General features: G+C 40.6%; 1 protein-coding gene across 9 annotated transcripts in view; it reads right to left on the bottom strand.

Moving 5' to 3' along the window:
• Nucleotides 1-27,382, bottom strand: part of NCOA6 (nuclear receptor coactivator 6) — a 108,934-nt gene that overhangs the window by 13,908 nt on the left and 67,644 nt on the right. For 4 of the 9 annotated variants that reach the window (XM_047771261.1, XM_047771259.1, XM_047771258.1 and 1 more), the window contains 7 exons: nucleotides 21,847-21,975; nucleotides 20,301-21,146; nucleotides 18,108-18,254; nucleotides 13,164-14,280; nucleotides 10,273-10,394; nucleotides 4,027-7,032; nucleotides 840-908 (listed from right to left, as the gene is read on the bottom strand). In XM_047771261.1, the coding sequence (XP_047627217.1) occupies nucleotides 840-908; nucleotides 4,027-7,032; nucleotides 10,273-10,394; nucleotides 13,164-14,280; nucleotides 18,108-18,254; nucleotides 20,301-21,146; nucleotides 21,847-21,975 (5,436 nt within the window). Of the gene's footprint in view, nucleotides 1-839; nucleotides 909-4,026; nucleotides 7,033-10,272; nucleotides 10,395-13,163; nucleotides 14,281-18,107; nucleotides 18,255-20,300; nucleotides 21,147-21,846; nucleotides 21,976-25,579; nucleotides 25,661-27,382 lie in introns of those variants that run through there. The other 5 variants (XM_047771265.1, XM_047771263.1, XM_047771264.1 and 2 more) reach the window with 5 other exon arrangements.

The following is a 27,382-nucleotide window of genomic DNA, read 5'->3' as shown; positions in this document are numbered from 1 at the left end:
GCTTAGACTCAAAATTAAACATGGCTGTATATTTTTAAAAATTAATTTTGTGAAATGTGTGAATTGTATTGTCACTGAGATTCTAACCTCCTTGTGAAAAGCAATCATACTTCTCTTTTTCTTTTGTTGGTACCCCTCAATAACCTACAGTGACAAAGAGCCAGGCAAGACTAAACTATAACGAACCATGCTCTTTATCTGCTTCAGCAATCTAATCTATGAGGGCAGTGCGCTGTCACTGCCATCAAGATCCTAATGCGTTCAGAGCCGACCCAGCAGCCTATAGCAGTTATTTGTCAGATTACCATGGACTCCACCTTCCAGAAACTCCATCTCTAGTGCTATTTACAATATCTTGGTCATGGGAAGAAACTTAATGCCATCCAGAAATGACTGAAATGACTGATCCCCTGGAGGAATGGCTACCTCACGACAGCTGAGACTCTCTGAACAAGCCTCTACTCCTGTCAGGATAATGTAATTACCTTCATAATGCAGTGATGCTTGCCACCCCAACAAATTACCATATGCCAATCAGGCAGCTGCCAGCTATGGGTGCCGGGGTTATGGAACAGGGCAAACTCTGCAATGGAAACCACCCACAACTGGGTGGCAGACAGACAATGAGTTCCCTGGCTGACCCAAGGAATGCGTCAGAAAGCAAGCCGGTCAGGAGAAAAATAACCTCAAGTAGTACTGCACAAGCTCTGCCACTCAAATGAAGTCTGCTCTGAAGCAGGTAAGACAGTTTCAGCCACTTCCTGGCACAATGAGGACAGCAGTGGTTCCTTCACATGTTATTCATTCCATTCAAAACATTTTTCCAAGGTGGACCTTACCTGGTCTGGCAACAGACCCCTGCAGTGCTGTGGCTGGAGTTTCCTTTGGGATTAAATTCTGTGAAGGGGCTGAGGCAAGAAAAACAAAAACGAGCAGTCTTTTACCTTCATTTCTAAACAAAGCAGAAAATACTGACTGAATCAAGGGCTAAGTAATGGCTAAAATACACATACTCTTAGAGGACAATACTTGAAGTTGGCTTTGAAAACATATTTCAAAATTTAATTAACTACTTTAACATTCACTAACAAAGACTACTGCTAGGGATGTTCTTCCTTTTTTGTATATACAAAGATCAAGGGACGACATGGCCATGAGACAATAGTACCCATAATTTTTACCTCTTGGGGTCAAGTTCTGTCCAGTACTCTAAAAAACCCAACGGCAAACCTTAGTAGGCAACAAACCACTTACAGATGGAAAATTACACCATTCAACCTTGGCCTTTGAAAAATTGCTCATCCCTCTAAAAACTACATTCCATGAGACCTGAAATGAATCATATAATTTATTCTGTACTTTTTTACAGTATTTGTCAAGTGAGATGGGCATAAAACTAGTATTCAATTCATATTTAATAAACCAAATCAATTTGATATGTTATCTACTAATTAACAGTTACCAAGAACTTACTAGAGGCGAGGCTCTGTGCCAAGCAACCTTAGAGACCAAATTACATTGTTCTTGCCCATCAGGAACGCAGTCTAGTATTAAATATAAGATGTGGTACACTGAAGTGAACTATAACATTATGTGAGCCAGAGTCATAAAGTACAAAGTGCTATGAGAGTCCAAAGAAAAGGCGATCAACTCTAGATTGAGAAATCTGAAGGTATATTAAAGGGAGAAACATCAGGATTAGGCTTTGAAGGACAGAGAGATCTCAGGCCCTTGAAGAGGAATGGAACAGAATACACAATGTACTCTAGAATGGAAACTTCTTGGATCATACGTTAAAGACTGAGGGGACAGATATGCCACAGTCATTCAAGGTTATGTCCTACCATCTTGACACTCAGTCTAATGTCCTAGATAAACTCTGCCACAAGTTTCATCCTCTTGTGGAAATGGTGATTTCTGTAGATTTCTTTCCCTAGTCAATGATGCATTTATGTTAAGAATTTGGATGCTGGAGTTCCCATCGTGGCTCAGCGGTAATGAACCCGACTAGGATCCATGAGGACTTGGGTTCTATCCTTGGCCTCATTAAGTGGGTTGTGGATCCGGGATTGCTGTGGGCTGTGGTGTAGGTCACCACGAGATGAGGCCTGGACCCAGTGTTGCTATGGCTGGCAACTACAGCTTGGATTCAACTCTTAGCCTGGGAACATATGGAATACAGTGGGTACACATGTAGACAGGAAAAAAAAAAAAAAAGAATTTGGATGCTTAAAACTAATAAAGCTTAAAACTATACCTTAACTTTTACTTTTTACTCCACCATTGGTTTCTCACACTGTCAAAGTAAAAGCACAGAAGCCCCTTGAAAAAGAATGGAAATAATCTTAACTAAAATTGAGAAGTTTTTTTCCAACTGCTAGTTCACCTCTCTAAGGCTCACATATTTTTCTAGGATTGTATATGATCCAGATAAGAATATTTTCTAATCATTTCATCATTATTCTCTTGGTACTGGAGGGAAAAGTTTCCTGAAAGAAAGTAGAATGGAAACATTTAATAGCAGAGAATATAAGTCACACAAGGTTTTTAAAATATTCTTAGGGCTCACCTACATTTATAGCGCTAGAACCAGAAATCTAGAGTGCCCAACCCTATGAAGTCTCTGTCTCCTGCAAGGGCAGAGAACTCCTTGGAGATCTTCCTCTCTCCCTGTAACTCTAGCACTGAAGTGAAGAGGCAAAGAGAAGGGGAATTAGCCTTTGCAAGGCTCTGTGTGAGAAAGTGTGCTGGCCTTTATGCTAAGCCCTCTCAATAAATCTTTGTATAAACTGTCAGAGGTAGGAATTACAATCTCCATTTTACAGGTGAAGTACATGGCTTACAAGAAGTTAAAGGATTTATCCAACTGCAACTGGTAACCACTGGAGCTAAAATTTGAACTCTGATCCTACACAGAAGTTTGTGTTCCTTCTGCTCCTCAAAACATTTTAGCTGCATAAACAAGACAGGCACTATTGGTGGCCCTAGGATTCAACAAAGGTCCTTCCAGCTTTGGCAGTGTTTGACTGAGTCCACTCTGGGGAAAAAGAGCTTCTGTACCACTTAAGCTTTACAGAAGGAGGAACACGTGTGCATGTGTGTGCATGCGTGTGCGTGTGTGTGGTGGGGGGATGCAAAGGAAAGGGAGATATAAGGACATCTATGCTGCCATCATTAGCCTACCTTAACAGTACGCAGGAACTCTGAGCTAGAAATACATGAAAGGAAAGGTCTAGTTTTCAAAGAGACTGGTAATAACAATTCTTTACCTTTCATTGAATGATTACTATAGTCTAGCCCTGTGCTAACCTAAGCATGTTACATACATTATCTCACTGAATTCTTACAACTACTATCGTCCCCACATTACGAAGGAGGAAACTAAAGTTTGGAGTAGTCATGTAACTTGCCTAAGGCCATACAGCTGGTAAATGCTGGCACTGTGATACCAGCCTAAGCTTATCTCTCAACCACTTTGGTCCTCTCATGTCTATTATGGTGAAACCTGGTTTTTTGGAAAGCTCTCCCATGGAGAGGCAAGTCAGAAGAGAACAGACCCTGACAGAATACAATGAAGAAGCTGTGAGATAACTGTTTTGAAATAGCTGAAAGCACTTTGGTGAGGAGAATCCACAGAAGCTGCTGTTCACCCAATTTAACAATGTTAAATTGGAGACTCACAGGATAGATTTTGAATGAAAACTGAACCCTTGAGCTTCAATCTTTTCACCTGTAGAATGGCATTAGGGATACCTGACATAGTTGATACTTCTTTGTAAAATGAAATATTTTATATAAATGAAAGGTGTATCATTATTTCAAGAGCTGAGAACCATGTTAACAAACGTAAACTTAACAGAGGATTTTAAAAGAATATTTTCCCAATGTATTTCAAATAAATGGAACTATCACTATTGCCATTTAGCCCATTCTTCTTCCTTCAAGTAGAAAAGAAGTCATGCTTTCTCTTGTGGGATAGGTCATCTAAAAATTCACATGAGATGATGCCATGCCCCGAGTACATACCTATGCTGGACAGAAGCTCTGGATGAGATCCCACCTTCTCCTCCACTAGGCCACCTGCAAGTGGCTCAGATGTTATGCCAACATGATTGCTTTTTGTGGTCGGCGCTGCAGAGATGAGCTCAGAGGGTACCAGAGTGGTTACTATTGAGCGTACATTGGTGGGGAGAGTACTGCCAGGTAAGCTGGGTCCTGCTGAGGTGGAGCCCGGGCCCACAGGGCTAGAGGTCATTTTTAGGAGAGTGGGTGCTGGGGGAGTTGGGGTTTTACTGTCCAGCTCTGTGGATAACTGCTCTGTTCCCATGAGCCCTGGAGCTGCAGTCTCTAGCCCTTGGCTTTCAGTCTCTCCATCTGCACCATATTGTTCTTCCCCTTTCTCAAGAGAACCTGTAACTTTTTTACAAGCTTTCGTCAGCAAAATCTGGCCAATTTTGTCCACTTTTCCTTTGCCCTTACTAGATGAGACTGGGCTTCGTCGGTTGACAGAGGAGCCTGGACTATTAGTCAAAAGGGGAGAAACCACTGTGGTTGACTGTGAAGAGGGCAGAGTGCTCTGATCTGCTGAGGTGCTCACCTGAGGACTAGTCTCATCTGGATTCAATTCTTTCACTTGTTGGACAGGGGCATGAGGAGGGACAACTGGAGAAGCTGTACAAGGTGGGGACGGAAGCTGAACAGGCGTTGCTCGTGAGTTAAGGACCAAGGGTCGACCTGTCTGTATGTTTGGAGCAGGACTACTGGAGGGTGCATTAGGCAGTACAGGAGCAGAAGAAAATTTAATATTCTGAGGTATGTGTAGAGGGCCAACGACTGCAACAGAGGGAGGCATCAAGCCAGAGTTGGTTGTCAGTGGGGCTGCAGGAATTGTGCTTGGCTGTGAACCTTTCATAACCTGAATTATTGAGGACGAATTGATAAAGACAGGTGTAATGAACTGAGGCCGGGCATTTGACTGAGCAGCTGACTGTCCCTCAGAAACCATAACCTTGCTACCCACATTGGGCATTGTGACGACCGTTGACATTAATGCAGATTGCAGGTGAGTTGGCAGAGCTGCTGATGTGTTCGCTGAAGTCGTGATGGGGTTGGAAGTTACAAAAACAGTTATCTGATTTGGGGGCAAAGGGGTGGAAATGGAGGAAGAACTGACAGGTCTTGACATTACTTGAGGGATGCTTGGTGCAACATTAGAACTGACCTCACTCAATTCTGGATGCACAAGGGTTGAACACGGCTCGTTACTGTGAGGTAAATTTAGGGAACTAGTGGGTTCTTTAGAAGACGACGGATCCTGCAGTGTGGGAATGACGGATGCTTTTTTCAGGTCCTCTCCAGAAACTACTGGGGGTGTTACTTCCAGATCTGTAAGCCCGGGGGGTTTTATGGTCACATTAGGAGCTCCAGAGTTGTCAAGAAGTTGACTTAATGATGTTGGTGCTTCCCTCATAGCAGGAGACACCAAATTTTTGTTCTCTTCGACACTGGGCAGTTTGTTAGGATCCAAAGGTTGCCCATCCTTTTTGGATTGATCTTCAGGAACAACCATTTTAACTTCTTGGGCTGGGACTGCTTTTAACTCAACATTTACCTGTTCCTTCCTACCCTGGGAATTCTGGCAATCGCTGTCCTGAGGCACATTCAAGCTTTCCTTGTTATCCTCGAGAACACCCCCTACTGCAGCAACAGGCATAGTAGGATTCTGAGGATTCAGTCCACTGTTGTTAGGGAAGCTCCCAGGTACAGGAGGATTGGGCAAAGGAGTGGGACTGACCAATACATTTCTTGGCAACTCCACATTTTGCAACAAGGCTGTGTTTGTTTGCGAGGCCAGAGTAAGTTTAGGAGCTTTTGAATTTTGTCTCCCAGGACTTGGGGTGGTTTTCCTACTTGACCCAGGACTAGACCTGCGGCTGTTGCTTGGACTTGCCCGTTTTGTTGCTCCAGAATTAGACTGCTTTCCAGAATTTACCACCACAGAATCTAATTTGTGAGTCTGTGGGGCAGCAAAATTGGAAGGATTATTCATGGTAAGATTTGAAGGTGCTTGCCCTATGGCCTTCAGAGTTGTTGGATTTAGTCCTTGTTGATCAAACCCCCTGTTTAAATTTGGCCTGGGAGGCAAAGGAATATTAATCTGTGGGGGAAAGAGTCCTGCTATGGAGGCATTGAGTCTTTCTGGTGATAGACTGATTTCTGAAGGTTCTGTGCTGGGAGGGCGGTTGTTAGGAGTCTGAGGATAATAGGGTCTGGGGCTGGCTCTGTTTGGTGTTTTAGGCCTAGATGTTTGGGTTGGAGCAGCCACATTTGGAAAGTGGTGGCCATGAGAGCTGGGCAGGGAATTTACAGGAGGTTGCTGGGGAGTTGCACCTTGAGTTGCTGAAAGGGGTGATGGTCCAGGTTTTGGCCCTGTCATCATTAACTGATTCTGGGAGACTACTAAATGTGAAGGCATGCTGTTTGGGCCTCCTGAGACCGATGGTACTTCACTGCCACTTGCTTCAGGGAGCGAGGACATCTCTCCTAGTGGTGAACTGGAAGGATTCTGGGGGTTCTCCTGGTATACCATTTTCCTTGAACTATTTCCCAAAGCAGTATTCACAGGCATTGGCATTCTTTGTTTATCAGGTGATGGTGGCACGGAGGCAGGTCCTTGCAAACTAACCATGACAGGCACACTGCCACTCTGTTGCATGGGCATTCTCTGGGAGTCTGGGTTCAGGGGACCCCTTGGGGGATGGACATTCTGGGAGACTGGAAGTCTAACTGATTTGGGGTCCTGTTGCATCATGAGCATCATCATCATTTGCTGCTGCTGCTGCTGCTGCTGCTGCTGCTGCTGCTGCTGCTGCTGAGACTGTGGCTGACTGGGAGGTGGTGGCTGCTGTGGTGGTGGTGGCAGTTGTGGCTGTGGCTGCTGCTGTGGTGGCTGTGGTGGGGGCGCCACATGCTGCATGAGCTGGGGAGGCATCTGCTGAAGTGGCCTCTGTTCAACTGGTTGAGAAGGATAACCTAAAACAAGCCCCCAAAATCAGGGAAGTTAGATTTTCAGCAAGAAAAGCTTTGCTACCTTTAGAATATAGCCAAGCAATACTCATCTAGGTGGCACAGACTGTAGACAAACAGCTCAGGCATGCCCATTCCCAGGGGGGTAGGGGCAGCTCCTCATTCTTTGACTTAAGCAAAGAGACACATCGCTTAAGAAAGCCAAAAGCAAAGCATCAAGAACCTGGAGCTCCTCAATCTTCAGGGTTTGAAGGAGGCATCACTGAACCAAGACTCTGATACAGTGTTGTGCACTGAAAGTAGCCAAGTCTACACCAGCCAAACATTCAGATGAAATGAGAAAAACTCCATCAACAGCAAGTAGTTGACTACCCAGCAATGGGGTCTCATGCAGGCAAGATAAATATTTCACTGTACTTGTGAATGAAGCATTTAAGATTCTCTTTTTTCTGTTAGCACAGATTAATTCTCTTAAGACTTGCTTTTGTTGAAAATGCCAGCACTGAAGATAAGCCTTTTTATTCTTTCAGCAGAAGTAAAATATAAAATTCTAGGATTCAATTCCTTAAGAGGGATTTAAAATTACTTCAATCCATTGCCTTCACACACCATGCTGCATCCTTAAGGCTCACTCCTTTGGAAAACCCAATGAATTAAACTGCCCCTCCGATGTAAATCATTTTAATAAACAGTAGGAGCTAATTAAAGCTGATATACACAATAAAAATAAAATGAGGGCACTGAAGTTCTTTTTTTATAAATTATTAGTCTCCATTTACTTTCTTTTATGTGAAACTCTATTTGGAGAAATATTTTCTATGAATCCATAACTGGAGAATAAGTAAAAAAGAAGCGTAGCCCTCAGGAATAAAAAATAATTTTGGGAAAAGAACTCTGAGGGACAATGTCTTAAGATTTCTAGAAGGCAACATCTCAAATGATTCTTTTGTGAAGATTTTATTTGGAATTTTAGCACCAAAACCATACACAATCAGTAGAAAGGACGGAAAGATCACTAACCAAGAATAAAGGTAGTTCAGTGGGAAAAAGTATGCATATAGCTGGGATACAATTTCACAAACTAGATTTACTCCATTGTTGCATGAAAAATACACTAGAGAAGTTTTAAGAAGGTATAGGGATAAGGACAGTTGGCTCTGGCAGTAAGAAGTGATGGCTCAAGATTTTCACAGAGCAACTACTAAATGCTGCTGATGCACAGACTCAAACCCTGTGTTTAATAGTTAATTAGTGTCTTCTGGCCAATGACTGACATAGCACCAATGAGTACAATGTGCAGAATCCTGCTTTAAGGTGTTTTTTTAAAATCCTTTTTTGTTTTAGGCCCAAGTAACCTCTTTGCATTTATAAAGCCAATAACATGGAATTTTGGTATTTAACTCAGATTCCCATTTTAAGAAAACTGTACTTTCTTTTCTTCAATCTTTTTAGGGCTGCACCTGTAGCATATGGAGGGTCCCAGGCTAGGGATTTAACTGGAGCCATAGCAGCCAGCCTATGCCACGGGCCACAGCAACACCAAATCCAGGCACCCGTGACCTATGCTGCAGCCTGCAGCAACGCTGGATCCTTTAACCCACTCAGTGAGGACAGGGATTGAACCTGAATCCTCATGGATTCTAGTAGGGTCTTAACCTGCTGAGCCACAATGGAAACTCCAAGAAAATTGTACTTTCTGCAGAAGCCCATTAATGTGAGGGCTATAACACAAAGGCTTTTATCTTTGAAATCAGGCCACCAGACAGCATAAATATAAAGAAAGCAGCAGAGACAATACAGCAGTCTCTCAAAAGTAACAGGTAAGGGCATGGCTGGTATAAAATTCCAGAAGCTGGAGGCAGCAGTCCAAAATACACTCTTGATAAGACGATATATTGGGGTTGCCATGACAGAATGGTAGAGAGGGAAAATCGGGACGTACACAGTGAATATAATATAATCAAAAAGCAAAGGATGAAAATTCATATGCCTTTAGGGGCCAGATCTGTAATGAAGAACAGTGAGCTGGTGTGAGACTGTTGTAGTTCTATGGACAGAGCCAAATTGCAGAGCAGATGCTCTATCTAAAGGTATTTAAATTCAGGTTTCTGTTTGCTGTTATCAGTTTCATAAGTGAAACATACTATAGGCCAAATTCAGCCTAGAGCCTCTCAGTTTGCAAAAGGTAGAAAGGAAGCAATAATGTGTGTGAAGCCACCCATGGTTTACAGAAGAATTTAGATGTGTCTGAGGGAAGAGGGCACCCTCCTATTCATAATGCTGTTGTACATACCCACCAAAGACTAGTAACCACCCAGCCTCAATTGTGCTGCTGCAACTCACTGATGGGAAGTGTGGTGTGCCCAATTTGTAATAAATAACAAAGTATTGTTACTATGATGAATTTACTTTGGGTTGGGGGGTTCTAGGTTGGAATGAATGAATGTTAGGAGATTTCCTTTTCAACATAATTTTCAACATTTAGAAGATGATACTACTTTATAATCAGAGTTGGGTACTATAAGCAGAGGACTTCACCAATATTGGTCTTATTTATCATTAAGCTGGGTAGGAAGTACATGAGTGTCTCATTTATTACTGTGTGTGGATATATTTAAATTTGTGTGTGTGTGGCTGTGCCTACAGCATATGGAAGTTCCTCAACCAGTGATCAAACCTGTGTCACAGCAGTGACCTATGCCATAGCAGTGACAACATTGGATCCATAACTGCTAGGTCACCAGAGAACCCCACTCTTTATATTTTTTACGTTTAAAGATTTATAATAAAAGTTCTATTTAAAAAAATCTTACTCTGCTTTGAGAAAGTCCCAGTAGGAGAGGCTGTAGGAAAGGCAGGCAAGCAGGATTAGAATGAAAATATCTTTCCATTTAACCTTATTCCATTTTGATGTCAACTAGAACCTTGATACTGCCAAGAATAAAGAGGCACCTGATATTTTAGTCTGATTTTATGAGGACCTAAAATAGTGAAGACAAATTTGAGCAGAACACGCATGCAGAACACACACACACACACACACACACACACACACACACCCCTTCAGAAGTTATATTTGAAATTTTGTTACTTAATACCAAGGTTTCCAAATACTAGACACATTAAATCACTAAAGTAGCCTAGTTGGCAGACAAAATAAAATATTATTGTCTCCTTGAAAAAAAGCCTTACAATGCTGTAAATAAGTGATGACAAGTATACAAACTTTAGCTAACATTTTATCACCTGGTGGTCGGTTTGAAAATTCTGGCAGTTTAGGGCCTGAGTTGTCCAAGTTAATTCCTTGCTCTCCAGGCAATGACTGCTGATCAGCCTCCTCCAGACCAGCTGGGCGAGTATCTGAGGTGCTAGAAAATAAATTACGCATTTGAGAGTAAGTTGTATAGTTCACACACAAAACTAGCTTAACCCCTCCCCTATTTCTGAAGAACTAAAATCTGTTTGCATTATCATTCTTAGCATTATTTATATCTCTCTAGTATGATATTCAGTATTTGGCATAAAAACCATCTGGCAATTTCATTAAATGTTAAAATCAATTTAATAACATGGCTATTTACTCAAAGTGCTTTCTACAAATTTCTGATTTAATGATTTTCATATAATCATCTATCCCTTAGATGTTTTAAGACCTGATTATAGTTTGAGCTATCAATACTATAAAGTACTGTTGCTATGAAACTGCATTATCTTTGATGTAACTATCAAATTCAACCAGGGAGTTCAGATTATTTATTTTTTTTAATATTGCAGTGGTGGCTCCAACAATTCATAATACCTTGCAAGAAGCTGTAGACTGGCTGATGAAAACAGTATTTGGAGAACAAAGAAAGATGGAGAATACCAGAACAAAGGTAATTAATTTTGTTGCAGAATGAGTATTTGCAGACATTCCCATTTGGCTTTGGGATGCTTTCATTTTCACCTAGTTGTACCTTAGAATTTTTAGGGGGGAAAAAAATGAAAAAAATATTCTCTACTAACATTCCCAAAGAACCAGCATGCTCGGAGTCCTCTTTTTTTTTTTTCCCCCCCTTTTTCTTTCTTTTTAAGGTCACATCTGCAGCATATGGAAGTTCCCAGGCTAGGGGCTGAATTGAGTTGAACTGGAGCTGCAGCTGCTGGCCTATGCCATAGCTACCCACCGAAGCTTGCAACGCTTGATCGTTAACCCACTGAGTGAGGCCAGGGACTGAACCTGCATCCTCATGGATACTAGTCAGGTTCTCAACTTGCTGAGCCACAAAGGGAACTCCTGTAGTATGCTTTACTTTCAAAGAATTGTACTGCTAAAAAAAAATCTCAGCTACCTGGTCCCAACACCTCATGCTATAGATGAGAAAACAAAGGCCCACAGAGGTGTAAGAAACAGGCCCAAGGTTCCACAGTAAGCTAGTGGTAGAGCTGGGAGCATGCACTCTTCCTTTAAACTTACTGTCTCCCTTCCTAGGAGCCCTGATAAGCCCCTTTTCATAACTTGTAGCCCTGTCAAGGCTACAAGCAGTCTCTCTAAGAGATGGTGCCGACAGCAAAAATCCATGCTAATGGCAATTGAATAACCTTGCAATTTTACTTCTAGATTACTAGTAAGAATAAATATTGCCACAAAAAACGTTATTCCCATACAAGTTGAGAGTGGTGAACTTAGAAAGAGCTATTGGAAAAATAAGATAAAGAGCTTATTATAATTCTGAATTCGGGAAAAAATATAGTTTATATATGATCACTGAATTTTGACTTATAAGGTTCAAGAAGCGGCAAGTGAATATATTAAAATATTACAGTACAACCAAAAAAATATTGAGAAAAGGCTGAAAAGTCGTTGTTTTATTTTGAACATTTATGTTTGCTTAACTAAATCTCCCCCATTCTTTTCTATATATCTAGCAATTTATTTGAATTAACCTGTTTTACATTTTACATTCATTAGTCACTATTCTCTGGTAATAAATGCCTTTAAATTCCAGTTTTATGATTAAAGGCAGAAAATCCAGTTTAATCAATATTCTTTCTGGAAATATTTTATCAAAGCCAAAAATATGACTTAAATTAATGCTTAGCTTCAGGAAATGAAATATAAATTAATTGCCCTTCCTGCTGTGATCTTGCAAAAGAACTCATCTGGAGAATCTTTGTCGAAAGGGTAACTGATTTAAAAGGTCCAATCATCTTAGCATGAGGTTTTAAGCTTCTAGGGGTAATAAAGAACCTTTAAAAGAAAAGCACCTATACAGAAAACCATTTCTATTTGAGAGACAAAAGGGAGTCTCCATAAGTAGTCTTCATTTCCAAAATACATTTGGCCTTTCTGGTTCCCCAACAGTCATTAGAAGCCTGACATGCTTTGAGTAGTTATAGTGTGGTAGTGCTGGCTACTTTTCAGGCTCTGAATGCCACACACCCCCTGAGAACACAGACTTAAGTGACATATATCAACTGACTGCAATGTATGAAAGTTGTTTGGCTCCTTATTTTAACAAACTGTAAAAAAAATTATTTTGAGGAGTTCCCGTCATGGCGCAGTGGTTAACGAATCTGACTAGGAACCATGAGGTTGCGGGTTTGATCCCTGCCCTTGCTCAGTGGGTTAATGATCCAGTGTTGCTGTGAGCTGTGGTGTAGGTTGCAGATGCAGCTCAGATCCCATGTTGCTGTGGCTCTGGCATAGGCTGGCAGCTACAGCTCCAATTAGACCCCTAGCCTGGGAACCTCCATATGCCGTGGGAGCGGCCCAAGAAATGGCAAAAAGACAAAAAAAAATCATTTTGAGATAATGAGGGAAATTTGAACACTGTCTGGATATGTGAGAATATGAAGGAAGCATTAGTTTTTCTAGGTGTGCTAATGGTATTGGGTAGTCAAAAACAAAACAAAAACCTGTCCTTATCTTTCAGAGGTACACACTGAAATACTTAAAGTGAATTTGCTTTAAAATAATCAAGATAGTATTGGGGAGAGCAGGGATGAAGGTAAGATAGACTATGAGTTGGTGATTTGAAGCAGGGGGAATTTCATTATACTATTCTTACTTTATACATGTTCAGAATTTCCCATCAAAAAAAGTTGTTCACATAGAAATAAATGAATAAGATTTTAGGCAAACTATCACAACCTACTTTAGATCTTGCTGACTATTTTTCTTCTTCCGAGGGGGTTTCTTCTTCTTCGGTTTATTTGCGTTGGTGTTATTTTGCTTATTGTTTACCCCAAAATGGCCTGCAGAGATATCACTCTGCAGTAAGTTGACCAACAATGGGCTTGTTAGCGTGACATCCTTATTGACCGGGAAGCCTGGATTCTGACCACAGGACATCTGATTTCCATTGGGCGCTCCACTGAAAGGTGCACTGAAAGGCATTCCATGGCCTGAGAAGTGGTTTCCCGAGGCACTGTTTCCCTGCATGGCCTGCACGTGGGGGGGGACCATGTTGGTTTGTTGCATGCTAACGTCAGGCATCATCTGAGACAAGGCGACATCATTATTTGCTGTAGTAGCAGGATCGCCATGCTGCTGGGCCATATGTGGGCTGGGCCCTGGTGGCCGCAAGACCTGCCCCTGAATCCCCATAACCTGAGATGGACTGTTGTTCACAGGCCCTTGTTGGGGCAGCATCTGTCCTGACATCTGTCCTGTAAACTGCACCATATTTCCTTGCATGTTTGGAGTTGGTCCCCTCATTATCTGTGCTGGTCCCGGCATGACACTGGATTGGTTCTGAGTGTTAAACTGTTGCTTATTCCCCTGCATCTGATTGGTCATGATCTGCTCTATCATTGGGTTCTGTTGGAGCAAGACTTGCCCCTGAGGCCCCATCATCTGGTTATGCGGCGCCATCATTTGTGGGCCCTGCTGGGGAAGCATCTGCTTGGGTGGGGTCATCCTCTGGGGTGAAGGCCCAAGATTTTGGCTCTGAGGATTCACCATCATCTGACCCTGTGGCATAAGCTGGGCCCTTGAAAGGATCATAGGGTTCTGAGGGTTCAAGGTTCCTTGTTGCTGGACCATCTGGCTCTGGGAGGGCACGATCTGCTGGTGCATGCTCATCAGCTGAGATGCTGGGCCCTGCTGGGGCTGGCCTTGCATGTTGCCCAGGTTCACCTGAGGAACCCCAGAACTACCAGCCTGTTGGTTGTTCATGTTGCCATGAATTCCCATGAGGCTGGACTGCATCATATTTGGTGGCCCGTGGGACACCTGCATCTGGTTTTGAGGAGGACCAGCTCCTTGACCACCTTAAAAAGAAAAAGAAAAAAAAGCACAGTTTCAGAGAGAAATGCTATTATCTTGTTAGTACTAATACTCAAATTACCTTAATTAGAAAAACCCCCACCCATACATCCAGGGACCAACATAAACAGATGTGTTGTGCTCAACTTACTTCCGTGCGTTTTCTACAGTAAGGAGACATAACTGTGACATATTTGTTTATATTCTCAGTGACCATACAATAGAGAAGGTGAAACCATTTCTTTATTCCTATTTGGTAACTTAAAGATAAAATTCTGAAGATCAATAACGTTTACTTTCTTTTTTTTTTTGTCTTTTTGCTATTTCTTTGGGCCGCTCCCGCGGCATACGGAGGTTCCCAGGCTAGGGGTCGAATCGGAGCTGTAGCCACTGGCCTACGCCAGAGCCACAGCAACGCGGGATCCGAGCCGCGTCTGCAACCTACACCACAGCTCACGGCAACGCCGGATCGTTAACCCACTGAGCAAGGGCAGGGACTGAACCCGCAACCTCATGGTTCCTAGTCGGATTCGTTAACCACTGCGCCACGACGGGAACTCCAGGTTTACTTTCTTTTAGATTAAACAAAAGAGAAAGACAGCGTCTCATTGTTCAAAATGACTTGCAGCTACCTTAAGAAGAAGAAAATTTAGGTTAGTGAAATAAATTCTACTTTAGATGAGTCAAGGAACAAAAAATGTGATATAGCCTCTTAGGAAAACCTCAGCAATGTTGAGAAGACACAAAAAAAGACTCCTCGGAAAACTAATAATGACTATCAAAGATTATTGCTGTGACATCTGGATACTGCACTTTAAAGAAAGGAACACCTCATACTTCCTAAAGATAGGTATCCTCTGCCCCAATGTGGTAAAAATTACTTGATCTGGAAGCTGAGCCTTTGGTGGAAGTTAACTGACAGACAATTCAGAAGCTGCAGGCAGAGGATAGTCAACAAAGGATGTTAAAAACTTGAGTGACCCTCTCCTGTGGCAGTCCTTAGTGGACCACACATGGGACATGTTTTCTTTTTCTTCTTTTTAATGGCCACCACACCTGCAGCATATGGAAATTCCGAGGCCAGGGATTAAATCTGAGCCACAGCTACAAGCTACACTGTAGCTACAGCAGTGCCAGATCCTTTAACCTACTGCATCGGGCTGGGGATTGAACCCACACCTCTGCAGTGACCTGAGCTGCTGTAGTCAGATTCTTAACCCACTGTGCCACAGCAGGAACTCCTTATTCTTCTTAATTATATCTAATTCAGACAAAGAACACTGCCTGAATTGTTGCAGTATTTACTTATTCTAGGGTTTTTGGGATTTTCCTATAGCTGCTTATATTATCTCTACCCTTTTGCTGAAAAACCTAATAGCTTATTTTATCTCCCTTTTATTTTTATTTATTTTTTTGCTTTTTAGGGCCACACTCATGGCATATGGAGGTTCCCAGGCTAGGGGTCTAATCAGAGCTGCAGCTGCCGGCCTATGCCACAGCCACAGCAACACAAGATCCAAGCGGGTACCTACACCACAGCTCATGGCAATGCTGGATTCTTAATCCACTGAGCGAGGCCAGGGACTGAACCTGCAACCTCATGGTTACTAGCTGGATTCATTTCCGCTGCGCCACATGGGAACTCCTATTTTTCATTTTTAAATGGTGACTAGAAAGTGGCAGCTACAATGAAGTTAGGAGGTCAGTCCATGCTCCAGCCAGGGAGGCAGAGGATAAACTGTCCTTTGTTCATACCATCCAGATTTTTCCTGAATCCCATAGGAAGATTTTCTAAACTGGCCTTGTAAACTCTTAAATTGAATTCCATGACCACTGTACATACTATATTCATGAATATACCAGTGTATGTTCATTCAATCAACAATTATTTATTGAGTACCTAATACGTACAAGGCATTTTTAGCACTGAGGTAACATCAATAAATAAGACAGGCCAAATCCCTGACCCCTTGGAGTCTAGCTGGCAAGAGAAAATAACAAACAGATCAAGTATTTTCACAGGAAGAAATAAAAGCTAACAAGTGAAATAAAGTAGGGTAAGAAAACAGAAGTGGAGGAGAAGAGTTGAGTTCTCTTAGATGGGATAAATGGAGAAATCAAAACAATACATGCACGCAGGAAGCACCATATAAAAATACAAAATAGCGGTGCTTTTGTGGAGGAATTAAGAATGATTTCATCACTTTTTAAAACTTCCTACAGGAAACATGAATTCACATAGCTCAAAAACATAGTTCTGCAATACCAGATACGGAAAATCACGCAGTTCGCCCTACCCTTCTCTCATTCGTCAGGAGATTTCTTGAACATTTTTTTTAAAAAGTTGGAGTTCCTGTTGTGGCGCAGCAGAAATGAATCCAACTACTAACCATGAGGTTGCGGGTTTGATCCCTAGCCTTGCTCAGTGGGTTGAGGATCCGGTGTTGCTATGAGCTGTGGTGTAGGTCGAAGACATGGCTCAGATCTGACGTTGCTGTGGCTGTGGTGTAGGCCAGTGGCTACAGCTCCAATTAGACCCCTAGCCTAGGAACCTCCATATGCCACGGGTTTGGCCCAAAAAAGGACAAAAAGGCAAAACAAACAAATAAATAAAAGTTTAAAACTATTCTCCTTCCTTAGAGATGTACACTTAAAGTTGGAATCACAAAACTACCTCCAAGTGGGGATGCAAGTTCAAATAATATATGTGCTATCTCAGTCCAAACTGCCTGAATGAGAAAGCGTAAGAAGATTAGTCATGCGATACCTGAGCAATCAGAAACATGAAGTCTGGGCTTATACAATATTGTTTTACAAATACTTTTTAGTCATTCTGGCTCTATACTCTTTGTCCTCCTAAGTTTCTTCTTATATTCAACACATTGTTGACATTTAATCTGTATTGATTAAATCCTGGTCTTTAAACACCACACTATAAACCAGAGTTCAGACACTGAACATAAAAACAAAGTTAACATGTACTACAAAGAAATTTTAAAAGTTGTATTTGTTCAAAATGCCATGTGCCTTCATGCCTTTGTACCTATCACTTCCTTTGTCAGAAACACTTTCTTTCTTTTTTTTTTTTTTTGTCTTTTTTTAGGGCTGCACCCCTGGCATGTGGAGGCTGCCAGGTTAGGGACTGAATGGGAACTGTAGCTGCTGGCCTACACCACAGTCACAGCAATGTGGGATCTGAGCCGCGTCTGCGACCTATACCACAGCTCACAGAAATGCCAGATCCTTAACCCACTGAGCAAGGCCAAGGATCGAACCTGCGTCCTCAGGGATGCTAGTCACATTTGTTTCTGCTGAGCCATGATGGGAACTCCAGAAACACTTTCTTTAGTGTCCGTTCACTAACTCAGGGGTCAGCAAACTATGGCCATGGGCCAAATCCATTGCCATTGCCAGCTTGTAAATAAACAGTGTTTGGAACACGGCCATGCTCATTCATTTACATATTGTCTATGGCTACTTTGGTGCTACAAGAACAAAGTTAAGTAACTACAACAGAGAACATACAACCTGCGAAGCCTAAAGTATTTACTATTTGGTTCATTTCAGGAAAAGAAAAACAAACAAACAAACAAAAAAACCCCCCAAAAAACCTGCTAACCCCAGCTTTACCTCGTTTCATCTCCTTTCTTCAGGTGTTTCTAGATTTTCGAGACATTCTACCTACTTTTGTTATGTCAGTTATTGCTCTGAAAAAATAATTATTTATAGGTCCGAAACTAAGAGGAAGAACTAGGACTTATATTTCTCTGTATATCCTTGTGGTCCACACAATGCTCAATAAATGCTTGCTGAATAAATCACAAAAACAAACCTGCATGCTGGACATTTTGATTTGCTTGCAGCTGAGGGGCTCCTGAATTCCCAGGGGTAGTTGCTGTGGTCGAAGGCACCTGACCTTGCATAAAGTTCGGATTGGCCTGTCCTGCTGAGAAGCCAGGTGGGAGGCGTTTAGGCATTCCTTAATAGAAAACAACGAGTAAGGCAGTTACCTAGCAAATTTATACTCTTGCTTAGATGTGGAATGAATAAGGAAGGATGAGCTGCATGAAGCCTCCACTGGCTTAGCTCTCTCTGTCACACTGGTAGGATCTTTAATAATAAGGTTGGGAAAGATGGTTAAAAAAATCAACACAATCTCTTACATGAGCATTGTCAAAATGAAAAAGAAATACTAAAAAATTTACACTTAGAACATGCCAAGGAAAAGATGGCAATCTGCTCCCTAAATGTGATCTGAGGCCACGTCACAGCAAGGTTTAGGGCTCACTTTTCTCTGTGATACTATGGACCCCAAAACTTTGCATACTTTAACACAGGTACCAAAGGAATACGCTAAATTCTCTCATAGTCAAATAAGCTGACAAGAAATACTATAAAACAAAGACCTGGGTCCTGATATTAAGCATAGATAGATTACTTTTTTTCCCCTCCATTGAGGGAAATGAATGACAATTTTCTTTATGGAAAATTTCTCCCCAATATTGTACTTGTCTCTTTGGAAGAGACAAGAGATTAGAAATAATTCAAAGGAATGTCAAAGTGACGATATGTTAAATTTATCATTACACCTTCCCCTCAAATGGTTTGCTGCAATTCTGACAGCTATAGTACCAAAAACTGCTTGAACAGAATCTTACTAAAGTAATACTTTCTTTCATAGGAAGGTTTAATTTAAGAAAACAAAATTGTAATAAGAATCTCAGAATCCACTCACTGTTTATAACAGGCCTGGATGTGGCCAGATCACCTAGGTGAGCATATCATTTGCTCTATGAAAGCATCAAGACCTAAAGCTCACTTAAAATTTTTTTGTGTTAGTCCATTTACTTAAGGGCCAAATTTTCAATGTCCTGAAAAACGCTCTGTAGACAAATATGTATTTGTCCTTTCTTTAGCAGTGACAAGTCCCCATTTACATGCTTCCATTGTAGTTAAATCAGTAATCACATTTGCAGGAGAGACTACCCAGCTTCCACTGATCCAAGGCTAGTTGCCCAGAACAGTGAAGTTTGGAGCTGAAATATTCTTGCATTTTCTAAAAACTTCTTAGGATTCAAATATTATAGCCTGCATGTCAGTAAAAGTAATTACAAGAGAGTGAAAAGACTGATGAGCAACTTAATTTTACCAGAAATCATGGGAACATGCCTTTGCTATGTTGCACTAAAGATGCAAGGATTTTTTTCTGGGTAGGCAATGGGTGTCTTTTGGTGGGGGTATGTTTATCAGATGATAGTATTCCTGATACTCTCTATACCTTACTGAAAAGCTCCAAGCACATTCATGTGCACTAGATCAATGATTAATAAGAATAAATAATAAACATGGAGATGGATAAGTTTTACTGTAATCGTTTTACCTCTCACACATTAAGCTCCATTGCTTTTTCTTCATACAAGAGGCACCTTACAAAATAAATAAATAAATCTCCTTTAGGTATAACTGGTGGAATTCCCTCTCTAAGGAGCAGGCATTGGCATTATAAAACTATAAAAGTCAATGATTCCTGAACTTATTCCCCTTTAATACTTTAATCAAATTTAACAAATACCACGCTATCTACTAACCAGGATTATCAAAATTGAAAGCTAGACGGGCCTTTTCCCCAACAAACCCTATACTTATCTTTTCATTTTTGCTCTATTACATAATCTTAATTTTTGCAACAGCTGAGCAGCTTAAGTTGTTAATAAACTCATGTTTCTTCTGGATGTTTTAACTTACTACTACAAGATCAAGCAAAAATATTTTGAAAAAGAAAATGAACATCTCTATATTGAATTTTACCTGTTTTTATCCAGAGGGCTAGCTTAAACATAACCAGTAAGATGCTGCATCATGCATCAAGTTAACTAAGTTATATAATCAAATGCCATCACTGCATCCACAGAAACAAATAATTACATCCTTATTACACTACCCTCAATTAACTCTAAAAATTGAAGTTCTACTAAGATCTATCTCCAGTAAATTCACCAACACAAACAGCTTCAGTGTTCCTCACCTCCTAGGCCTGGATGTAAACTCTGTGGCCCCTGATTTGGTGCTTGCTGCTGCATCACCATGAAGTTAGGTGGCACGTTTCCCTGTTGAACCATAGGATTCCGACCTGGAGAGCTGACAGGCTGCTGAAATCCCTGGGGAAGTGGGTTATTTTGAGGTGGCCTTGGTCCCATCTGCTGCTGAGTTTGGTTAACTGTTGGGGAGGATGCAGGGGATCCCTGCTGGAAGGAGGAGGGCGAGGAGGCAGGAGACTTGTTGGTGAGGTGGGGCTGCTGCAGGGGGGTTGGGACCCGAGAGGGTCCTCCCTGCAAGCTCTTCATCTGAGGAGCTGTGAACTGGCCTGGGTTGCTCATCTGAGAAAAGTTTGTATGGGCTTGTGAGGCTTGCTGGCTGCCAAAGGGATATGGAGGGGGAGGGTGGGAAGGTGTCTGTACCGTGGCTAAGGATGGTCTTGCCTGGAGTTGCTGTTGCATTGGGCCAGGCAAGGGAGCCTTCTTCCACCCTTGATTTCCAGTCATTGTGCCCAGAGAACCCTGGGCTGGAGGAGGCTGAAGGGCTCCCGAAGGCAGCTGATTCCAGCCTGGAGGAACAGGCACCTGAGTTGGGGCAGTAAATTGGGGTCGAATTCCCTGTGGCTGTTGTTGCTGATGTTGCTGTGGGGGTCTTGCCTGCAGCTGCTGCTGCTGCTGCTGTTGTTGCTGCTGCTGCTGCAGCTGGGGAAAATTAGCTGGATTTATTTGTCTGTTCACAGGGACAGGCTGCATTGGGTGGTGTGGGGGAGCTAAAGATCCTGAGGGATGACTTTGCTGCTGTATATGGAGCCCAGAGAGGAGTGGATCCATTGCATCTGTTTAAAGATAGTCAACAAAGCAATAATTAATTTACTACAACCTAGATCCCAGAGCAGTAGTCTTGGCAATTCTGCAAATATACAGTAAAATCTGCTGGTACCATTCAATGAAATGTTCATGAGCATTTACTATATGCAAATCCACTGCCAGGATGATAGAAAGACAAATCTTATTTAAAAAGAGCTTTTAATTTTAAAGTGGATATAAGAGCCAAACATTAAATATAGAGAGCAATATTTTTCAAAGCATATTCTGAGGAACTATGTTCATTAGAGTTTTAAGAAAACAAAAAATATAGTCAATCAGGTTTGGGAAACACTGGTTTCTTCACTGTAGGACTTTCAGTGCCTCCAATATGTTAAACTTTGAATCTCTGGGAGGGAGGATCGAGTAGAATACATTAACCAAATTTGCTTCACTAGAATTCTAGGTCATGGAATAGCAAGACTAAGCAGGCCAAGGAATACATTTTTTAGGAAGGATGGGGTATAACCCATAAGAGAATAATGAGAAACTCTGAGAAGAAATTCTGAGAAGGAAATGGTGAATTTCAGCTTAAAGAAACTATGGTAGATTTTATAAAGAGGATGGCATTTAAGCTGGGGAGTTAGGAATTTGGCATCAGACACAGCTGAATTTTGTAATCTGTGCAGGGAGGTCCAGCCTCTTCAATTCTCAGAGTCTGGAGGTCAATACCTGACTGAGAAGCAGGGCGAGGAGTCCTGGGCTGTAGATCTGAATTGGGGCCTGGTGCCATCATGGAAGATGACATGTTTCCACCCTGGGGTATCATAACAGTGGCAGGGTTGGTCATCCTTATTAATCCTAAAGGAAAAAAAAAATCTCTAGAATACAGTATTGGAATTGGCACAATGATTATTTTTAACGAAGTATTTTAAGGATATAAAGAGGTATGGAAAAATTTTATACCACCATCTATCTTATTTATATCTAAACATTCTACGCTGTCTCATTCAGATATTTATGCAGATACACCAGAGCCTCCTTCCCAATATTTCGCTCCCTCCTTTTTAAATTTTTTTAAAATAAATTTTATTGGAGAACAGTTGACCTACAAGGTTGTGTTAGTTTCAGGTATATCTAGTCCCTCCTTCTTATATTTGGGGTTAACAGTTTCATACATGTTTATCTTTTCTACATATTTAAGTAAACTGTGTTGCCTTTTTTGTATGCATCGTATCTCTGTATAAGTGACACCATCCTATATGTATTCTTCAGTTTCCCTTTTCACTTAATGTTATTTTTTGAGATTCATCTATCTTGACTGCTATAATGTCCCATTTTATGGAACCCATACATCTGTTCTCCTGCTGATGAATTCTAACTTTACATTCTTAGAATTCTGCAATGGCACACATTTGTCCTGTATTCTTGTGGACATGTAAGAGTGTCTTTAAACTATATACTTAAAATTGCTAGGTCTCAAAGGATAAGCACCTTTGATTTTGCTAGATATTAGGAAACTGCACTCAAAAGTGGTTATACCAATTTAATTACACTCACTAGCAGTCTGAAAACTCTTCTTGCTCCACATCTTCCTAATTTCTGGTACCATTAGACTTTCTAGGATTTAGCATCTATGTTCATAAATGAAAAGAGCCTATAATTCTCTTCTTGTCCTTTAATTTTAGCATCAAGATTAAAACAACTTCAAAATGAGCTAGAAAGCAGCTATTTTCTATGCTCATAAAGATTATGTGGATCTGTTCTTCAAATATTTGGTAAAAGTCATCTGGGCCTGTAGGTTATACTAACTGATTCACAGGGAGACAGATTAATCATGCCAATTCTTAAGTAGTTACAGATTTTTCATTTGCCATGTTTTATTAAATCAGTTTTAGTTAAATTATATTTCCAAGAAAATTGTTAGTTTGCCAATGCTTTAAAATTTACTAGCACAAAGTTATTCATGGAGTGCCTTTTTTCCCATTCTTTTTAAAAATTGAGATACAATTCACATATTATAAAATATACTCTTAAAATGTACAGGTTTTTTTCATTCTTTTCATTGCTTGTGCTGCCTTTTTTTTTTTTTTCAATTTGTCTTACCAGGATCATCAATTTTAGTTGTCTTTTCAAAGAAACATCTTTTGGTTTTGCTACTCTGTTCCTTTAGGTTTTTATTTTTTTATTTTTTTTTTTGCTTTTTAGGGCCGCACCTGGCGCATATGGAGGTTCCCAGGTTAAAAGTCTAATCAGAACTACAGCTGCCAGCCTAAGCCAAAGCCATAGCAATGTCAGATCCGAACTACATCAGCAACCTACACCACAGCTTGTGGTAATGCCAGATCCTTAACTCACTGAGCAAGGCCAGGGATCAAACCTGCAACCTCATGGTTCCTAGTCAGATTTGTTTCCATCGCGCCATGACAGGAACTCCTCCATTGGGTTTTTAAATTCATACTTACCTCTGCTCTTATCTTTATTTCCTTCCTCCTAAATTATTACTCTGCTGTTCTTTTTCTTAATTCTTAAGTCACTTAGCTTATTAACTCTCAGTTGATGTTTTGCTCTAATATAAGCATCTGAGGGCTTAAATTTCCTTTCAAATGCTTTACTGTCTACATTTCAAGTTTTGATATGTAGTCTTCTCATTATTCCCTTCTAAATATTTTCTAAGTCCATCATGATTGTTTTTAAAAAATCATTGTGGGGAGTTCCTGTCATGGCTCAGTGGGAACTAATCTGACTAGGATCCATGAGGATGCGGATTTGATCCCCGGCCTCGTTGAATGTGTCGGGGATCCAGTGTTGCTGTGAGCTGTGGTGTAGGTCACAGACATGGCTTAGATCCCATGTTGCTGTGGCTGTGGCATATGCCGGCATCTGTAGCTCCAATTTGACCCCTAGCCTGGGAACTTCCATATGCCATGGGTGTGGCCCTAAAAATCAAAAAACAAACAAACAAAAAACATTGCAGAGTTCCCATCTGGCTCAGCGGTAATGAACCCAACTAGTATCCATGAGGACTCGGGTTCGGTCTCTGGCCTTGCTCAGTGGGTTAAGGATCCAGTGTTGCCGTGAGCTGTGGTATAGGTTGCAGAAGCAGCTCGGATCCCACGTTGCTGTGGCTGTGGCATAGGCCAGCAGCTACAGCTCCAATTTGACCCCTAGCCTGGGAGCTCCCATATGCCATGGGTACAGCCCTTAAAAAAAAAAAAAAAAAAAAAAAAAAGACAAAAAAAAACCATTGGGTACTTAGAATGTATTTTTAAATTTCTAAAAATATAGTATATTCCAGTTAGTTTTTTTTTCTTTTTGTCCACTGACTTGACTTAATTGCACTACAGTCAAAGATAATACACACCTGATTTATATAAATGTTCCATTTATGCTTGAAAAGATAAAGAATTCTTGAATTATTAGTGCATGGTTTCTCTATATATCCATTATATCAAACTATTTTAATTATATTATTCAAGCTTTCTTTACCTTTACTAATTTTTGCTCAAACCAAAAGTTACTAACCAAGGACTGTTAAAATCTCCCTTAGGATTTGCTCTCTCCATGAATTCTGTCCATTTTTGCTTCACATATTTTGAGGCTAGGTTATTAAGAATGCAAAGTTTAGCTATTTTCCTGAATTTTTCCTTTTATATTATACAATGGTCCTTTTTATCCTCAGTAATGCTTTTTATCTGATGAAGATGTTGTGAAACATTTTTTCTTGGTTAATATTCATTTGGATTACCATTTTTTCTAAACTTTTAACTATAAACTGAGACCCTGGAGTTCACGTAGTGGTGCAGTGGTCAACGAATCTGACTAGGAACCATGAGGTTGTGGGTTCAATCCCTGGCCTTGTTCAGTGGGTTAAGGATCCGGTGTTGCCGTGAGCTGCGGTGTAGCTCGCAGATGCGGTTCAGGTCCTGTGTTGCTGTGGCTCTGGCATAGCCTGGTGGCTACAGCTCCAATTAGACCCCTAGCCTGGGAGCGGCCCTAGATAATGCAAAGAGACAAAAGACAAAAAACAAAACAAAAAAAAAACCAAACCTATAAACTGAGACCTTATATTTTATGTGAGTCCTATAAGAGCATATAGCTAAATCTGAGATTATTATTCAATCTGACTACTCACATTTTATCAATGTTCATAATTCATTTGCCTTTACTGTTAATTACTGGTATATTTGAGTTTATCATTTTATGATACCATTGCTTTTTACCCTTCTTTTTCTATGCTGTTTTTCCTACTTTTTCTTAATTTTACTGATTTTTTTCATCACATCCTTCTTTTCTACCCCTCAATTACTAGTTTAGAAGTTATACATTCTATTATTTGAGTGATATCTTTAAAATGTCAACAGATATATCCGACTTAATGTCTAAAGACCATATATGATCATTATTACTAAATAAGTCAAAGCTTATTTAGATTTATCCCATGTTTAACAATTATTTAGCTCACCATTCCTTCTTAGCTCTTATTTCTTCCATCTTAGGTTCAATTTTCTTCTTCCTGAAGTACATCCTTGAGCAGTTCAATTAGCAAGGGTCTGTTAATGGTAAATTCTCTTAGTCTCTTTAAAAAGGTTTTTATTTCATACTACTCTTGATGCTGTAGCTTGGTTTAAAATTCTAGACTGTTAATTTTCTCATCACTTTGAAAATACTACTCTAATGCTTCAAGGCTTCCAATGTTGCCATTGAGAAATTAGGTGTAGGTCTGATAATCTTCCCTTTCTAAACATCTGGTCTTTCATTTTGAGTTGCTTGACAATCTCTTTTTTTATGCTCTGTAGTTTTACAACTTTGTGTCTAGATGAGACTTTACTTTTATTTATAGGGCTTAGAATTACTCTGTTTCTGAATCTAAGGATTCACGTCGTTCATCAATTCTGGAAAAATTTTAGCTATTCTCTTTTGCTATTGTGCCTCAATTTCTTCATCTTTTTCTGGAATCCTTTCAGACATATGTTAAACTTTTTCATTTTATCCTTCACTTCTCTCTGTTTTTGACCACATACACAGTATGTGGAAATTCCTGGGTCAGGGATTGAACCCATGCTGCAACAGTGACAATGACGGCTTAACCCGATGAGCTACCAGGGAACTCCCATATCCTTCACTTCTCGACCGCTTTCATATTTCCATCTCTTTATTTATTATCTGATGCATTCTGGGTAATGTCTTCAGCTATGTCTAATTTGCTGAATAGGTTAGTCACTTCAATAATTTTTAAATTTCTATTAAATTCTGTTTCCCCCCCACACACACATTCTTTTTGTTTTGATGGTGTCCTGTTCTCTTAGAATTTTCATAATTTTAAACATTTTGATGTTCCTATTATCTAGAATTCTGGAAAAAAGAAGTCTCATCCTAAATTTTATCAATTTGGAGTATAAACTCATTTATGGTAGGCTTTAACTATGCTAAGTCTGCAATGGTTTGGGGTGAGAGATTCAATGATTATTACCATTCTAGAACCACTTAATAACTTAGCTTAGCTGTTCCTGGGTCATTTCAATAACATGTTAAATGTCCAACATGCATGAGGGTAGAGAAGACAATTATACAAGCACCATTTCCCCCACCCTTCAACTAGAGCCCAGAGTGAGAGACAAGTTTTGCATTTATCTTTTTGTGCCAGAGGGTGAAAATTTTCTAATCTACCTTTAATTGAAAATCCTGGCTTCAAGAAGGATTCTGAATTTTAAATTTCTTCTTTATGTGGACCCATGGCAAAGCTTCATATTTTATCCCTCTTGGCCATTAAAACTCAAATCCTTTGGTCCTTGCAGAATCTCCTCATTTATTTACTGTGGTTTTTTTTTTTGGGGGGGGGGGGGAGCTATGCCTGCGGCATGCAGAATTTCCTGGGCCAGGAATCGAACGCAAACCATGGCAGTGACCTGAGCTATAGCAATGACAACACCGGATCCTTAACCACAAGGCCACCAGGGAATTCCTATTTACTGCTATTTCAATTTTCTTCTTTGACTTCTTTCCTGTCCTGGGGATTTCCCTTACATCCTTATAAGCTCAGCCATGCATTAAATATTACATCGCATCCACCATTTTCAGGTGTTTTGTAGTTAGGAGAGGGCAATTAGGTAAATGTTTTTCTGGATTGTTCCTGATGTTGAAACTGGATTTGTTCCTAGGGAACTCCGCCCCACTTTTCAAAGATGTAATTAGACAAAAAAAAAAAAAAAAATTGGAGTTCCCGTCGTGGCACAGTGGTTAACGAATCTGACTAGGAACCATGAGG

This window comes from Phacochoerus africanus, chromosome 3 (genome assembly GCF_016906955.1).
Source record: "Phacochoerus africanus isolate WHEZ1 chromosome 3, ROS_Pafr_v1, whole genome shotgun sequence".
NCBI classification, from domain to species: domain Eukaryota; kingdom Metazoa; phylum Chordata; class Mammalia; order Artiodactyla; family Suidae; genus Phacochoerus; species Phacochoerus africanus.
This window is presented reverse-complemented; position numbering and strand designations above follow the sequence as displayed.